Genomic DNA, 17,855 nt, shown 5'->3' with positions numbered 1-17,855 from the left:
CAATGTGGGTCGAAAGGCCTCTTTCACAATATGGCGGCGGCGACCGGATGTCGTGTAGTGAGCTGAGCTCCAGCATTGACCTGTCAAGCATTTACCCTACTTCCGCTGTGAAAGAGGCCTATTTGGGCTTTTACTGTTTCACTTATAGGTTTCAGTTGAATGTCCAAACTCATTTATCTTTATTTTGGATTTAATAGAATACATGCAAAGTACACTTGTGCAATTTGGTAATTTCTGTGCGCGTTATACTATTATACTATAAATTTATATTATATACATTTACGAATTATTGGCTGTGTTCCACAATGTGCTGCCTTCATCCTGAAACAACCTTCTAAGTGAATTTTGAACACACTACATCGCCGGCAAAATGCGTCGTACTCCTTACATTTCAATAAATACATAAACAGATGTTGACATGTTGCTGAAATAAAGGCAGGATCATCTTATATTTTAGGATAAAATACATAGGGCACACAAACATTTGTTAAAATACAGTTTCACTTGGTGCATCGCAATGCATTTTGGGATTGCACTCTCATAAATGATGGTATATTTGACCAAACAATGATTTTAGAAGGCAGCGTAACTTTGCAACCTATAGTGCCTGAAAATACTGCCTACCTAGGCCTAGGCATCACCTTATGGAACAAAGCCATAATCTATATATAGTTCAAACATTTGAGCAGACGAGATCATTGGAAGCAGACACATTCAGTTTAACGCTCTTCTTGGATTTCTTTTTGGTCAGCTTGGTGCTGGGTTTCAGGTACTTCTCTTTATTGTGAATGATCTGGATGTACTGGTCCGTGCTGCTGTTTTGCTGGTCGCTGCTGGACGCCAGCGACGCCGAATCCGATTCGGTTAGCGAGGGCTCTACTTTATGCTTGCTCTTGGACTTGACGTGCGGTTCCCCGTATCTGTGCGTTGACTCTGGGATGTTTGTTTGAGAGCAAAGGTGAGAGCTGTCGTTTACCCAGTCCTCGTCCTGATCGTCGTCTTCTTCATCACCGCACAAACCTTGCTCGATTGACACCTGACTGTCCACCGTATCACCGATGTAGAACCTTGCGGTTTGGTGGAGGTCTGACAGAGAGCGTGGACGTTGGCACTGTCTGATCGATCCCCTCCTGGTGCTGCTCTTAGGGTCTCCTTCCTCTTCCTCTTCCTCACTGAGGTGTGGCTGGTGGCTCCGGTGAGGGGTGCGAGGAATGTAACACTTAACGTTACGCGGGTACAGCTCAACGATCTCCGCAGGTTCATCCGCTAGGCGGTAATGTCTCGGCAGGCGCACGGTGGAGCGCATCTTCTTTCGAGCTTCATGTTCGTTGACGATGACGTAGCGTGTGGTGTGAGCCCGGCGGCCCGCGTAGCTTTGGGCCATGATTACGCCGGGCTCCGTGTGCATGGGTCGGAGGGTCTTCCGAAACAGCGGATCTGAGTGGATGCTCTCGGCGTACCTTGTGCTAGGGTTGTAGGCCATGTGGTGGTAGGATTTTGAGCGACTGGAACCGCCGCTGCCACCCAAGTATCCAGAGTGCCTAGATCGAAGAAAACATGTTTATACATATTTACTCTTATACTATTATAAACTTAAGAAACTAAACATTTTGGAAGCTTTTTGTTAATTTTTTGCAATGATGTGCACTGCAGTTAATGAAATGAAGTGAGGTCAAAATGAAGTGAAATTTTTTCTCAAAATGTAAGCGTTGTTCCTTTTCCACGTCTGAGATTTTGAAATGACAGTAAATAGAATTTACTGCAATACATAATTTTTGGACATGCACATTTAGCAGGTACATAAACAAAGCATCAGTGTTTAAAAGTGTTTCTCAAAGCCCAGTGTTTTCCGTGATGCTGCATATGCGGATGGAATCGCAGAATCCAAGCGGTAAAACATTTTAATTATTTTCTTTTTAAAAATACGACTTAAAATTGAATACATATATTTAAGTAGATTGAAAAGGAAATGATACATTTACATTTTACATTTATGCATTTGGCAGACGCTTTTATCCAAAGCAACCTACATTGCATTATACTACTAATTTGTTTCTAAGTAGGAACCGAAGACCTTGGCACCACTCAAACAGAGATGGCGATAGGGAGTCAAAAGCTACAGCTTCTAGAAAAGATTCTTTGCATATTCCAGGTCGGATCACGTAGGCTATAACATATCCGCACTTTGTTCTCAGTTAAACAAATATTTCTCTTCAAAATCTTTTACCAAAATGTACAAATTTGCTCTGCATCAGAAATGATGTTAAACTCAACCACCTGGCTCCATTTACGCCGATTTTTAATTAATCCGGTCTATTCCAGATGGCTGATTCCTACTGAGGATTTTATTGATATTACGAAATTATTGGTTGTGGATGGTGCTTTTATGTTGACTTGAATGTCTTATTTTAACCCAAATTTAGTGCTTTTCAAAGGATCAAATACCAAACCTGATGGGTATGTACTCCACCCGCCGCACTTGTCTTTGTGGAACTGAGGGGCTGCTGTACATTCTGTAAGCACTACACAGGCAAAAATGAAGGGCAGTGAAGCATCATGAACTGCAGATGTGGGTAACAGCCAGCAGCAATGAACTGAAACAAACTTTTATACCGGCCGGCAGCACAGACCTATTGGGAAGTTGCTCCGCTTTGTGTTTCTGTCGCACTGGGGCAGCTGGGCTCCGTGCCGCCCCCGCAGCCCTGGAGACGTCTGCCCGCGATGCCGACTGGGTGATGGTCCTGATGCTGTTGCCGTGGCGAACGGGAGATTCGAAGTTGACGACGCTGCCGTTGGGGCGCGTGGGGGATGTGGACCGGGCAGAGGACTCCATGCTCGTGATGTCACTTTCCTGTTCTGGCTTTTTATCGGCGCCTTCGGGCGCCTGCAGACGCGCTGTAAATCACACAGAAAACAATCAGGAACCTGGTGACAAGCTCATATTGCCTTGTGACGTTATATATAGTGAGCCAAAACTTTAGCCATTCGTGTTTGGCAACTAGTGGATAAAGTACCTGCAGCGAGCTGAAAAACTTTCTTCTTGTCGTCCGTGCGCTCCTAAAACAAAGACAAATAAATAAGAAAACGGATATGGAAATTAGATAAGTGCGATGAAATTCTATCATCTAATCCGGTTTCTCCTTGGTTGCTTATAACTAACCGATCTGTTATCTATCATAATGAGATTCATTGATTTTAACGTACAGTCTGGAGCTGAAGTCTCAGCTGGCTGTTGGTGACTTTGAGGGATCTAGCGATGGACTGAAGGTAGTAGATCAGCATGCTGAATCAAACACAAGGTGGAGAACAATAAAAGAATCAATCAATCCAACTGTTTTTCTAACAAACTTTCTTTTCTTCATGTTTTCAGGCCAATGTGCCGCCGACTGATAGAAGCACTTACAACAGCAGAAGCAATGCAGGCAGGACCACCACAGGACTGGTGATGTAGCTCATCACATTACTGAACCACAGAGGAAAGTCATTGGCAAAGGTCTCGGAGATGATGTCGTAAATCTTCTCCTGACCACTACAGAGCAGCAAAGAAGAAACGTAAAGAAGTGCTGGCGGTGATCAACGACATATTTTCTTATATAGTAGTTCATTCAGTTTCTAGTCTGAGATCTATAAAAGAAGATATCCATTCACGTTTGCTTTGAGTATACTTCCCTAAACAAAAAAGAAGATTTTACACGTTCAGTCTACCTTTTACAGTTTGTACTAATCCAAAATGTTCTTTATATGACACTTAAGTATGCATGACTTAAACTGACAGAAATGTACATTTGTCGTTGTACTCAATTTTATCAAGTACGACCATTATCAGGCTAAAATGTATCCAGAGAGTTGTCAAAACCGAATTTAACTTAATAGAAAGCTCTTTGGAATACTTGATTATGATTGGTTAAAATACTAAGTTGTCAAATATTTTAAATAGTTAATTAAACTATAAAATTGACGGTGGTCACAGGACAGTTTAGTCTTTGGCTCTAAGCTCTCATTCTGCTCACATAAATAATCGATTGAAACTTAAGAAATACTTCATGTCTACGAATGTATTTATTTGGAAAGAGCCTTGCAATGAGTAGCATTATATGCATTCAGCTGGATTATCATAAAAAAATGCGTGAAATAAATCCCTTAAGCATTATACGAGACCGCTCTGCTTTGCATTGGGGGTCCTGATCGCCCTGTCAAGATTTATTTAGCTAAAATGACCGTTAAAAAATCTTATAACATTAAAAGCAGTGCATAAAACTTCAAATTGTTTCCTGGTCTGAAGTAGCCCTCAGCAAACTGGAGAATCATTTCGAGAAAGTAAAAGGGATTTCCAAACATTTATTCAGTGATGACTGTAAATGTGAACGTTTCATCACAAATGACAAAACTTGAAAGTCTGTTTCCATTACACAAACTATTAAAATAAAAAAATAAAAAAGACGCATTCAGATGGTCACACTTACTCCCCATATTCACATTTGACATTTGTTTGTATTTATTTTCGTATTTACCTGAAAGGTCCGCAGTACTGCGACGGCCTGTACCTCACGATGGCAAAGATGGTGGGCAGCATGCACAGAAAGAGCATGAAGAGAAGCATCGTCAGGTAGAAATTATTCGATCTGTGGAGTGAAACGAAATTCGATTTAAAACGGTCCCGCGAAAAAGAGATTTAATATTTGCGCAGAATCTGATATTATGATAGTATTATGATCATAGTTGGCTACGTTACTCTGAAAAAGTAATGAGATACTAGTTACATATTCAATAGTGTAATTAGATTACTGTACAAATGATTTCTCCAAAAAGTATTGAATTACTTATTACTAATTACATTCTATATCCTATATCGACCCTGATTAGAATTTATTCAAGGATAGACATGAAACGGCTTATTTAATTCATTCAAATAAATAATGAATAACTACATAAATTGTGTTGTAATCAAAGTTTACAAATGTGAGAATGATACATTAAAGCAAACGTCATTTCCACTATTGAATATATTACACAGTATTTAGTTCAATTACATCAGAAGTAACTGTAATTAAATTACAGAAAAATAAAGTAATCCTTTCTATTACAGTAACTTATTACTTAGTAACTAGCTAAACCCGACACTGGTTATAACCAACCTCCAGCGTTGTGGAGTGTTCATTTCATCCTACAAAAGCCTGCATTGTGGCTGAATGTGAATTATGTTCGGATTACATTAAGTAACGTTTCCCCTGACACCTGCGAGAGACTGATAAACCCAAAGCACTCCGAAAGAGAGACCGACCCATTCAAGTGTCTATTGTTATCTCTGTATTCACCGCGCCGGAAAATGAGAGCGATTCAGATTCAATGATGCAGGGAGCGCCTGCGCTGCTCTTCAATTATTCTCACGGCTCATTTAGAATTCAATTGAGTCTCACGGGAATTTACACTCCACACGTTTAGATCTTCGCAAATGTTGTTCTTCAGCTGAGCAAACGTGGGGGAATGGGTTGGCGAGGTTTCAGAAGCGCTTGTAACTTCAGAATGGGTCGGCGTGATGGCAGATAATCAGAGTCCGAGGTCACATTCTCACGGTGAACCCGAACATGACATCGCTACTGCAGCTGTGCCGATCTCAGATCAGCAGTTAATGAACGACCTCCAATGACCTCATTCTGCCCGACTGACCTGGAGGCCCTGAAGACCTGCTGATGAGGAACGTTACAGGTCAGCACGGCCCAGCTGCGCAGGTACATCAAACCGATGAGCTTCAGGACGTTAAAGGCGGGCAGACAGGGTGAAAAGAACGCTCCCATCCTACAGGCGGAGAGAAGAGATTTATTTCTACGGACAAGTTATCATCGTAGGATTATAAAGCTGGAGGCCAATGGAGCATTGAATACCGAGGCGATTCATTGCAAGACGATATATAATAATATAGTACACATCATAATAATATATATCATGTATGAAATCTTTTCATTATCAGAATCCATGTTAGTCACACAAGTCATGTAAGATTAGTTGCAATAAACCCGTATAGACAATAATGTTACTTATATGTAGATGTTAATCTAACAAAAAAAGAGAAAACACAAAATAAATACAAAAAACTACTTTTAATCATATTTATTTATTTTTGGGGCACAATTGTGAAAATACGACAGTAACAGCCCTAATGTCTTCTCTCTTTATGAATTCTTATAATGATATTTACATTGCATACAAAGGACTGATAAATAGATCATGTCTCACTTACCATATCATTCCTTGGTTGTATATCAGATGAAGAACATTTTCGGCTATTTTAAATTCACCATATTCAGGCTGAAAAGAAAAAAGATTACACTTTTTGGTCGTCATTGTTTGGTACAGAAACAGATCAAACATTTATAAACACAATATATAGTGAGTAGATGCTGTTATGTGGTTGCTAAGGAACATCTGAGTGGCTTTACTGGGATGCTGGATGGTTGCTATGATGGTGTGTGTGGTTTCTTACTGGTCTCAATCAAAATCAAACTTTAATATACTCGCGCCGGAATTACAAAACTGTAGAAAATATAAGATTGTTCTTAAGATAAATTATAGGAAGTATTCCTTAAGAAGTTCTCAAATATATTCTCAAGATCATTATTTTTTCATAAGAACAAAATGACATATTTTTTATAAATCAATCTTGACAAAACCGTCTTAAGACGTTTTTTCAGGAATACAAAACATTCCAAACATTTTTCCTGAATTAGAATTTGGCGAAAAAAATGTAATCATCTACAAATCCTTAAATCAAGATACATTTACTTGAGAAGCGAAATTACTTTACATATTTTTCCTTTTTAAAAAATCAATAAAATAGGTACAAGAGAAAATATATATATTTAACACATATCAAATAATCCTGCATTGTTGTGTGATTCGCGTTGTATGAATTTATACAAATTAGCTTCCTCATAAAATAGAACTTGAGACTTACAAACTTGCTCTCCAAGTCCCAACAGCAGCAGTCACTTAAATATCGCACCACCAGCCCTCTGATGAAATCGATGAGCAGGATACTCGCCACCGTGAAGATCATATCAATGATGGAGAGCTTCAACATCTCCTGTGATAAAGACAAACAATCCTCCCGTGTGTAGAACTCAGTTTTACTTCATTAGCATCTTAAAACCGTTTGGCCTGAAACCAAGAGGCCTGATGCCCTGACAGCGCTTTCATTAAATAAACTGTGTATTTCAACCTATGTATCCAATCCATATTTCAGGATATCCTTACAGGAACATGGGACAGCTTTTCTCTTTGAGAAATGAACAATTATTTGACAATAATGCCCACAATAAATAACTGCGGGGTGAGGTCGCTGCTGAGAGAATCAGACACTAGGTGGCACAAAGGCCATATTGTGGTGTACGTGACGCTAAGCTGCTATCTTAAATCTTTGTCTAATATTTTACCATCAGGGGAATATACTGTTAAACTCTTGCTGGTATCTGAAAGAGTTTTGAAGCAGAAATAAACGATGAGGCACGAAGGCATACCTGACCGACATATGTTTCCCAGCAGGGGTCTTGTTGTGATCTGCTGTTGTACTGGTAGACGACGGTCTGGTTCAGCAGAGACTGCATTCTCATTGGCTGTGCGTAGGACGCGGTGCTTTTGATAGTGGTAACGCTGTTGTTAAGATCCAAAAGCATCATGTTAAGAGTGCTGTTCTCACGCTCGGCGATATCTGGGACGATGGTGGACAGGTTGTCCTCGGTGGGTTGGGAGATAGTCGCTAGGTATGATGTTGAAGACACATTTCCTGGAGCCACAGGAATCTACGGTGTGTTATGTGAGATCAATAAAACCTTTGAATATCTGCACATTTCCAACAAAATTTCCTTCGTATGTTTTTGCATGGTCTGCTTTTGCCAGTGATGGTTATTTCACTTCTGGTGACGAGAAATAACACGAAATGACTGACTGATCGCAAACGTGTGTTCAAATCTTTCAACGATCCAATCAGTTCTCGATGGATGAAATCAAGTCCCGCCCTACGTTTTTTCTAATATCAGAAGTTGTTTCACTCAGGTATACGTCAGGATACGAGACGTATACAATCGCTACTTCCGTTTCATGCCGACTTTAAAATAGGGCTGTCAAACGATTATTCGCGATTAATCGCATCAAGAATAAAAGTTTGTGTTTACATCATACATGTGTGTACTGTGACTATTAATTTGGTATTTATTAACACATACATGTATACAAGTTTAGGAAATATTTAGATGTATTTATTTATATTAACAAATAATTGTTATAATTTTACATAAATGTAGTTTTTATATATCTATATTATTATATATCTAATCTTAAATATATGCATGTATGTGTATGTGTTTTTAAATGCTAAATTAATATGCACAGCACCCAGACGTTTATTATGTAAACACAAACTTATATTGTGGACGCGATTAATCGCGATTAATCGTTTTTTGACAGCCCCACTTCAAATGTCTTCATCTGTAAAAGGTTTTTTTGCCAACATTGATCTTAAATAATTTGAGCTGTCGGGTCAAAGTAAAGTAACCTGTAATAAAAGAGGAACAGAAATATGACTTACAGCCATGCTCATGCTGTTGACCTTGTCCAAAAGTGCAATAATCAAACTGTACAGGTTTCCAAGATACAACACCAGTACCCTAAACACACACACAAAACAGCACAATATTATTCATAAAACACAGCAAAAGAAACAACCAAAGCATCTCGGCAAAGAAGTTAGTTTTCAAACCTGGCGAGCTGGAAGCGGAGGCTTGTTCTGGGGTGGTACATCTCCAGCTGTGCCACCAGCTCGAAGGCTGAAGGTGCGATCATTGTGATGAGAGACACAACCACACTGACCTGATGTGCATAAAACCATACTCTTCATGAATTTGACCAATTGCCTACCCTGCAATATAAGCTTCTATCTGCATTTTGAGCAGTTTTGATAGATCGTGCTTCAAAGTTTACGCATTCCCTTTGACTATGTAGATAGAACCTTATTGTTTTCTAAAATAAAAGTCCCAAAATGTACACAACGTAAAAGAAAAGAACATCACATATGTAAATAGCTAGTTGAAGAATAAAAATGTGCGGAACCTACTACTGAAATGAAATAAAAGTCAAATCCAACCTCATTCTTCTCCCACAGCGTTAACTCTGGTTTCTCCTGCTCCAGTTTCTGAGAGCGATCCACCACAAAGTAAATGATGTAAATGCTGCCAGCCAAAGACAAGAGGACCAAAATGTTTGCCAGGATCCTCAGACTGATCAGTACGGCTCTGTCGGGATGTAAGAAAAACGTGTGAAATTGTAAATCCAGTCCGATCTATTCTTGCAATATTTTCTCTTTGTGCTGTTGTTTGTTTTGTTGTGAAAGATTTTTCACATGACAGTTCATTTATCGAATGAGTTATTATACATTGTTCTCGGTATACCAACTGGCTTTAAATGATATCAAGTATCTATTATGCAAACGATGTGTGCCATATTGTATTTTTATGATGTGGTGACGGGTTTGATTCACTTTGCTCGGCGTATTTATGACTGAACAGAATGATGCAGACAACACCAACACCAACAGATTGCTTTGGTTGTAGCCAAAGTCTGTATATAAGTCAATCGAAGATGTTTTGATTGAAAATAGCGTATCATACTACAAACTCTGGCGCAATTAAAAGAACAATTATACGCAAGATTTGCATATATGACGACGTATAGAAAATCCATATCTTGAAAAACAAATAGCAGCATAAGCGAGTGTGCCTGTGTGTGTGTGTGTGGTGTTTTCCCACCGCATATTAATCTGCCTTAATGTGTGTGCGATTTAGACACACTCATCTGTCTGCGGTAAAAGGACGTTTGCATAAAATACGACAGCACGCTTCGTCGTTTCGCATGTTCTGCTGCGATTGCATTGGATAAATCACTTCGGCCCGTGGAAGCGCTACAGGCGGCGTGACACGGCTCCAGATCGAGAGCAACAACACATCGCTGTAATTCACTTAGTGATACAATCATTCCTTCCCTCAAAAGCCAGAAAGGCGGCAGTTTTGTTAAACCTGCACTTCTGAGAGACTGGGGAAAGAGCGCACTCAGCACTTCAGGTGATAACAGCGACACACAAATAAAGAGAAACACTTGCAGGCTTGTGTCTTTCTTCTTCTCCTGCTCTTCTACGATGGCTTCCTTGAAAAAAAAACACAAAAGAAAAACTATCAGAATATAAAACCCTTAACGGTTGCCATGGAAACCTACACTTTTTGTTACCATACAACACAATCTCATTGTCAAAAATACGATTCGCTTTCGTTCCAGTGACGGTCAGGTTCAGATGTGGTCCTGGTTCATGAAAATCCTTTAAAAAGTAAAAAAAGTTGTACGTATATTTTGATCACTGTCTCAATAATGTAAAAATACTGGCAAATGAATCACTATTTTAACTATGGTTACGCAAGCACAGACATTTGGGTATTCACTGTGATCGATATTCCAATGGAACAAATGGTCATATTTTATTTGCTCGACACTGATGAGAGTTTAATAACATTTTCCACTAAAAGTGGAACGTGAACTTCTCTCATAGACGATGTTTTACTGGGTTATAACTGCACGATCATTGAGAATTGAATCATAGATGACAAGGCCAAGGTCATTGGGTTGATCCCAGGGGGTTGCACATAGTCAGAAACAAATGTTTAATACAATGCAATGTAAGTCGCTTTGGATACAAGCGTCTGCCAAATGCATAAATGTAAACTGGAACGCTCACCCTGATGCTGTTGATTATAGCTGCTCCTTTGCTCTCCGCCGCTTCTAGATTTCCGATCAGATAGTCCCACGCGCAGAAGACCCGCCAGCAGAAGGTGAAGTTCTCATCAGAAGCTCCCGCTAAACTCATGCGGGAGTTTTTAGCCATTCTGATGCATAAAGACACACACAGAGCTGAATTTTAACGCTTTAGATGAACCCAAATCCAGATTATTTAACCTCTTATCTACATTTATTCTTCATGTATGTATTTCAACAATTACTGTCTAATTCTTTTTTTATTAGGAAAATTTGGGAGAAACATCTAATGCTGTGTTCACACCAAATGCGAAGCATCGCGTTCCTCGCTCTTTGTGACTCGCGGAAACAGGCGAGTGACGCCAAAAACATTGCGCAATGTGTCTTCACGCGTCCGGACGATGCACACTTATCAATTATGCCGCCCGATTTGCATCATGCGCGTCGCCCGGCGTGAGTTTGCGTCAATTTGCATCTTTGCTTTGACTTCGTATGTAATTCACTAGCGCAAATCGCTTTCAAGTTTGGTGTGAACGCAGCATAACATACTTCAAACACAACTAAGAATCAAATCTCCCGAGCTATGAAAGATCAGACAAAATTCGTGGCTTTGTTGGTCTAGAAATGGGAATTAGCCTAAAACCAGCCAGCCTTTTCATCAGGTAAATACAGCAAATCTCAAGCAAAGTGTCTTTCGGTGATTACTTTCTTAACAAAGTGATGAAACTGTAGGCAAAAACTGCCATTCCAACCAGAAAATAGGCCAACGGTAGTCTGTAGCCAGCACTGCCGATTTTACGCACGTTGCCGTAGTAGCCGTAGAAAAGTACAGAGTACTGTAGATAGCCCTAAAAACAGACAGAAAACAAAACTCTAGTGGCAAATTAGCACGGTTAAACGCGGCACACGCGTGTCACTTAGGAAAAACAGTAGAGAGGGAAGATGATGGCCTTGCCCCCAATGACCAGATGGTGTCCAGGTCCTGTGCAGAAGTGAGGTGCTCTTTGGGAATGGTCTTGCTGCGAATGGTGCCGAATGGAGCGCCGGCCAGAAGCTGATTGGACGACACAGATCACAGAGAGAGCAATGAAGGTCGACGGATGATATGTGAGCAGAAATTGCTTTGTGTCTTTGCTTCGGGGTGTGAAATAAATCAAAGCATATTTTCAGAAAGCTCTATTTTCATTATTTAACATCTTTTATTCAAATCCAACAAGGGCAGAGATGGCTTTGGGTTTAAGGAAATGTGTTTTTCGACAAACAAACGCATTCATCATGACATTTTTGTATGTAATGTGCATTTGAACTTTTAGGTCCTACATGCAAATTTTCAAATGCTCATGTTTGAATTATATTATAATCGCCCACCAACCTCAGGCAGTACAATAAAGGCTCCGGTCAAAATAGTGAGAACGATATTGATGCCAAACAGCCATCGGAGGAATATGAAGTAAGAGGCCACACCTGATCCAAAGTGACCTTTGATAACAACATATACAGTTAAGACAAAACACCGTGCAGTTGAAACTTATACATTATAACAACACTTTTTAACCAGATTGACAAAAAAATTTGATATTTTGCCAAAAAATTTATAGCAATAACGTTGAGGCACCAACATTATTAAATGAAAGAAATTATAAGGCAAAACTGAACTAATTTAAAATCAGGGGTGTAACAATGTATCAAATATCGTATATCGCAATACAACAAACTTAAGAAATGTCTCGTTGAGCTATTAAGTTCTGTATTGTAAAGATGAATTTTATATTTTTATGTCAAACTTCTGATTATTTTCAGTCACAGATATTTTCAGGTTTTTTGTTTACATAAAAGGCTTAATTTAGTAATAAATGTCCCTAAAAATCATTAATGTTTTGGGGAAAATCTTTGAATTGATAAACTCAGTATCGTATTAAATCGCGATCTGAGCGTATCGTTACACCCCTATTTAAAATATTAAAACAATATTAAAAATGACTAAAACTAAAAATATAAAAAAACGCAAAATGTCAATAAACTTACAAAAAAAAACTACAGAAAATAACTGGCTAAAACATATCACAGTGTAATACTAGTTAGACATAATAGGTAACCATAATTTTGTTATGCTTCTCATTTATTCACAAGACAAACATATTAATAGCAACATTTGCAGATAAATTTCCAGTATAACAGTCACTGAATGGACTTAAGTCTGGTTCTTACTTTCAATCTTTTTAATCCTCATCTCCCACGGTATGAAGAGAACAACAACGTTATAGAGAACTCTTGAAATCTTCTTCAGCAACTGGAAATGCGACAAATATGAAATCCAACGTGTAAAAAGTGAATTGAACAGCTAATTTTTCCTCAAGGATATTTTACAGACAGATGAATTCACAAATAAGTCGATTCCAGGGAGCGTTTCATAAGAGCCGTGTTAAGGAATTCGAGAGCATAAATCTGATAAATCAATGTGTACGGGAATCTGATTTTCAATCTGCCACGAAAGCCATAATCAGAATTAATAATTCACCATCAAATCCACTTGCTAAAAAGTCAATTAATTTTAATGGTGCTTGGGCAGCCTCGGCGAATGGCATTGGACATTTTAATTAAAGCAGCCTATAACAACAGGCCATAAATTTGAGAGCAACGTCTGAGAGCAGATGAGGAGTGCCGTTGAGGCGGAGAGATGCGGGACCTGAATATCTCATAAATACAAAGCTGTTAAAATAAAGGAAAAGAGGAAAACGGGAAGGCAACACAAAAAATACCAGAATGGGTGGATGGATGGATAAATGGGTGGCACAAAATCGTATGGCAAAAGTCGCATAAACTCGCAAACTCTTCAGACGGATCGACAAATAAATAGAAAACTGTTTCGATTGAGAGGAGGCAAAACTCTTTGAGGGCTTGCCGGGTGGTTGCTATGCAGTTGCTAAGGTGAATGATGGGTAGTGGGTTGGTAGGTGAATGGATGGACACAGAAAGATACATGGATAGGCGAATGGTTGGATTGATGGATGGAAGACTCACATCCACTCTGCTAAATTGTTTGCCGGCTGGTTGCTATGCAGCTGCTAAGGTGAAGAAGGGGCGGGTGAGTTGGTGGATATATTCTATAATATGAAACATTCCCTGCGTCCGAAATTGCCTACTTTCATACTATATAGTAGGCGAAAATAAGTATGATGACTAGCATGTCTAAATCCTCAGTTTGCACAAAATGATGTTTTATTAACAAGGATCAGGGGTGAGCACGTGTACATTATTAACTCGGCTGGCTTTCGATTAACAATCACAGCAATTAAATAGTCAAGCCGATTTACCTCCATTCTCTCTAATGTCTCGCAACATCCCTACTCCACCCCACTAGCCCGTTTTCACCTGAGCACTGTGGGTATGCTCCGGGTTCAGGCACACACCCCCGGTCAAGGGCCGGGGGCTCCGAGTTCGGGGAGACTGACCGAGCTCGGAGCCCTCGCCCCGGGGATGCATGCCAAATGCGCATACTTTCCCACTTTATTATCTGCGAGGCGAATTCAGTAGGCGTGAAAAAATACCCGGACGGTCTACCGCTTCCGCCACAATTTGTGAGCGTGCATCGGATGGACACTTCTCTATCCCATGATGCCACGGGAGCTGAGCAATGCTCAAATTTCCATATTGAATCGTATAAAAATACAGGGAAACATCAAAGCAGGTGTCCGGTTTATAAACGTAAGTACAGATTAATGAATAGATGATGTTTGTACCGACACCTAGATATTAATACGTCAGAGATCATACGGGTCACATGACAATAAAAACGTCCGAAATCTATTCATACTACCCCCACACATTATATATAGAACGTACTGTTTTAACCGTCGTTATGTATTTCATTTAAATCAGTACGCACTGTCATAGTATGCGATTTCGGATGCAGCGATTGTTTTTGAAGTTAGATGTAAGCACATTTTGTGACCCGACAAAGCATTTGTTCAACTTACATCAGCCCCGGCCGCCTGGTAACCTCGTGTCCTGGTCAGTCTGCCTTCAAACTTCAGGACAATCTCTCTAGCTTGCCTGAAACCAATACAGACCAACTTCAGTCATCTGGACCATTTCACACAATTTTCTGCTATGGATGTGGCAGATAATATCAGTAATAATGGTAGACCATCATCAAACCGGTAAAAAAACCAGCTGGACCAATGTCTATATCTTCTAATGAACACAAACGGCGACATTATAAAAAACGAGGTGCCCGGCATCATTTATATATAGTAATAACAATCTAACGTCAACCTAATAGAGAAATCAAACAAATAGAGATTGAAAATAGATTTTTTTTCCAAAGGTGGGTGTATGTAATCACGGGCGGTCACCCGGAGATTATGGGAATGCTCGTAAAATGTAGCGTGAGCCATCTTTGATGCACCATCGCACATAACCTCGTAAATAAATGTGCTAATAAAAGCATTAGTCGGGCCGCCGTCTTCTCTGCACATTATGATGCGAACATTCACGTGCGAAAGTCGACGTGACCTGATGATCTTTACGTTTAAAACACTGAAGCAACCTCATCTTCTGTGCGTTTGCTTTGAAAACATCACCTAAAATAATCAAGGCTTCTCGAGGCACTGTGGATAGATCTTTGACACCCGGGGGTGTGAAAAAAAGCAGAGTCGAATGGCACCCAGCGAAATGAGAAAGAGCCGGTCAGGCTAATGAAATAATTACTCAGCTAATTTAGTTTGCTCTCCAGGCGTTGTGTTGTAAACACGGTGGCCGGTTTTAAGCACTGAATATAAATTGTTATGTACACGATGGGTTTAATGCCTGGATGCTCTCCTCCATTATCATCATTTCTCAAAGCTTTTTTTCTAGGCACGATCATTTCGGTAATGGAGTTGAATTATCACGATATAAAGAAATAATGCTCAGATTGATCTATCTATTCTTTTCTATCTGAAATGCTGAATTGGCCTCAGCTCAAAAATGCTTCACTGGTGTATTATAAATACGACCACATTCTGGCCTCATACGTTTATGAATCTTAGAAACGTATCAACTTATTCCGCCGGCTATTTTAGTCAGCGTGTTAGTGCTCGTGAAATTCTGTTGACATTGTCTTAAAACGTAGACTCGGCTGGTTCCTACTTCAGCACTTTCAGCTTGCGTCGTATCGGCCAGGGTTTGGTTCGGATGTTGGCGATGATCTCCTTCTGAAGCTGAATGTTCTGGAACATCTCCTCTGGATCATTACTGTCCACCCGCTCTCCATCTTTATCCTCATCATCGGACGGTCTGAAAAACAATAAAAGACATCAAACATCGCTTCACTGTAAATCTTATGCAGTATCAACATGTGTGGATTTTCATTTGCATATCAAGATGCTCTACAAAGATTTGATGGAAAAATTGTATTATGCAATTACTGCAAATGTTGCTAATTGTGTAAATACAGACGGCAGATGGTAATCTGTATCTCATATGCTGTCTGTCTGTTTATGAAAATGACAAATTCAAAATTATAACTTGCCTTGCCTTTTAAAAAAAAGCCAGTGTGAGATTTAATGCATAAAAAGGAAATATACACTGTACATGCCAAACAACTGATGCATTTAAAGAGATCATAAGCAGTATATGTACATAATACACATGCACGTCATTCAAAGTCATTTTGCGACAAGAACGTGACTCAAAATGTATTAAGAAGAAGTTTCGTACACCAAAGATTTAGTTTTCAACGTGTGCCAAAAATGCAACGTTCCTTTTCTGCTGCCCAAAAACTGGATGCTCACTAGATGCAGCACGTCATAAATATTCCTCATAAAAATGTCCAAAAACACCAAAGGCTTTGAGAGTCGGGTGAGGAATCTGTCAATTTCTCTTTAGTATTAAAACAAGCAGTCTTCTGTACGAGTTGTTGGAAAATCAAACTCACCCGTTATCATCCTGGTACGGGGAATAAATCCTTCTGGAATTCTTCCTTATGCTTTTGTGGCGTTTGGAGGATATCAGGGGTTTGGTTATAGTGGCCGGTTCGGCCATGTCACTCATATCCAGCTGTGAAAGTTTCAGCTGTGTTTAGCAGAAGTTCCTCTGTGATGCTGAGGAGGGAAGAGGGGTCTGATCCTGAATGAATCCTGCACTGAATGTGCACTGAGCCCCTCCACCGGCTCCCAAAGATGAACTGGACTCTTAAAGGAACAGCGTCGAAGAGCTGCAACCTGGAACAACAGGGGACGAACGCACACGCTTCTGTACAAAGTGGCTCTGAAGTGAGAGAATATATCTAAATATAAAACAAGTTTCGCAACAGGTTTTCAAAATTCAACCAAATATATATGATCCGTACATTTAATGTACAATCATATGTATAAGAAAATGATATTTAGCAGATGTTTGAGAGAGGTTAGTAAATCTGTTTTCCTCATGCTTTCCAGGTCATACGCTCATCAACAGACAGCCCGATCGCGTAACTTTTTTTAAAGACGTAGCTAATTTTAACACATTTGTACAGCGTGAATCTTAGTAAAAAAGCAACAATGAAGTGCAGACCTTAACTGCGATGGGTGCAAAAGTAGATCGTAATAAAAACGCTTGAAAGAGATCATACAAATTAGCAAATGCGTAAAATTATTCTAATAAGGTTTCTAATGTGTATCATTTCTCCAAAACGTACACATGCAAAAATGTTGTGCAATTCAAGTTGACTTTATAAAGTAAACCCAGAGGGCTATTGTATGAAATTTAACAGCATCTAGCGTCGAGGTTGTGAACTGTAACCCTACCTTTTGAAGCATTACGGTGGCTGACACAGGACTAGGATGTCGTCAAGTTTTCGCTATTTACTCGAACGATATAACGTCTTTGCGGAACGCAGTTTGTCTATTTAGGGCTACTGCACAAACAATATGGTGAATTCATGGTGGGGGACCCGCAGTGTTCGTAGATCCAGCTCATTCTATGGTGATAAAAATATAACTTTATACACCTCACCGTTTTAAAAATGTATACTAAAGTACAGTACCTTCATATTTTATAACCATTACAGTAATCATAATCCACTGTTACAGTATGACGAAGAT

The 17,855-nt window shown here is 39.6% G+C and overlaps 1 protein-coding gene across 1 annotated transcript; it reads right to left on the bottom strand.

The window, feature by feature from the left end:
* Positions 1–673: 673 nt before the first annotated feature.
* Positions 674–16,824, bottom strand: tmc3 (transmembrane channel like 3; the record flags this gene model as incomplete). The annotated part of the gene is made up of 23 exons (XM_079469782.1): positions 674–1,541; positions 2,451–2,522; positions 2,631–2,895; positions 3,000–3,057; positions 3,205–3,283; positions 3,404–3,529; positions 4,512–4,622; positions 5,668–5,796; positions 6,239–6,306; positions 6,953–7,081; positions 7,515–7,796; positions 8,582–8,660; positions 8,753–8,862; positions 9,137–9,284; positions 10,142–10,191; positions 10,775–10,922; positions 11,497–11,639; positions 11,747–11,845; positions 12,164–12,270; positions 13,000–13,081; positions 14,769–14,844; positions 15,922–16,068; positions 16,709–16,824. The coding sequence occupies 23 exons, from the start codon at positions 16,822–16,824 to the stop codon at positions 674–676; spliced, it is 3,492 nt and encodes a 1,163-aa protein (XP_079325908.1).
* Between the last annotated feature and the right edge of the window lie 1,031 nt (positions 16,825–17,855).

Source organism: Barbatula barbatula, assembly GCF_947034865.1.
Source record: "Barbatula barbatula genome assembly, chromosome: 1".
NCBI lineage: Eukaryota > Metazoa > Chordata > Actinopteri > Cypriniformes > Nemacheilidae > Barbatula > Barbatula barbatula.
This window is presented reverse-complemented; position numbering and strand designations above follow the sequence as displayed.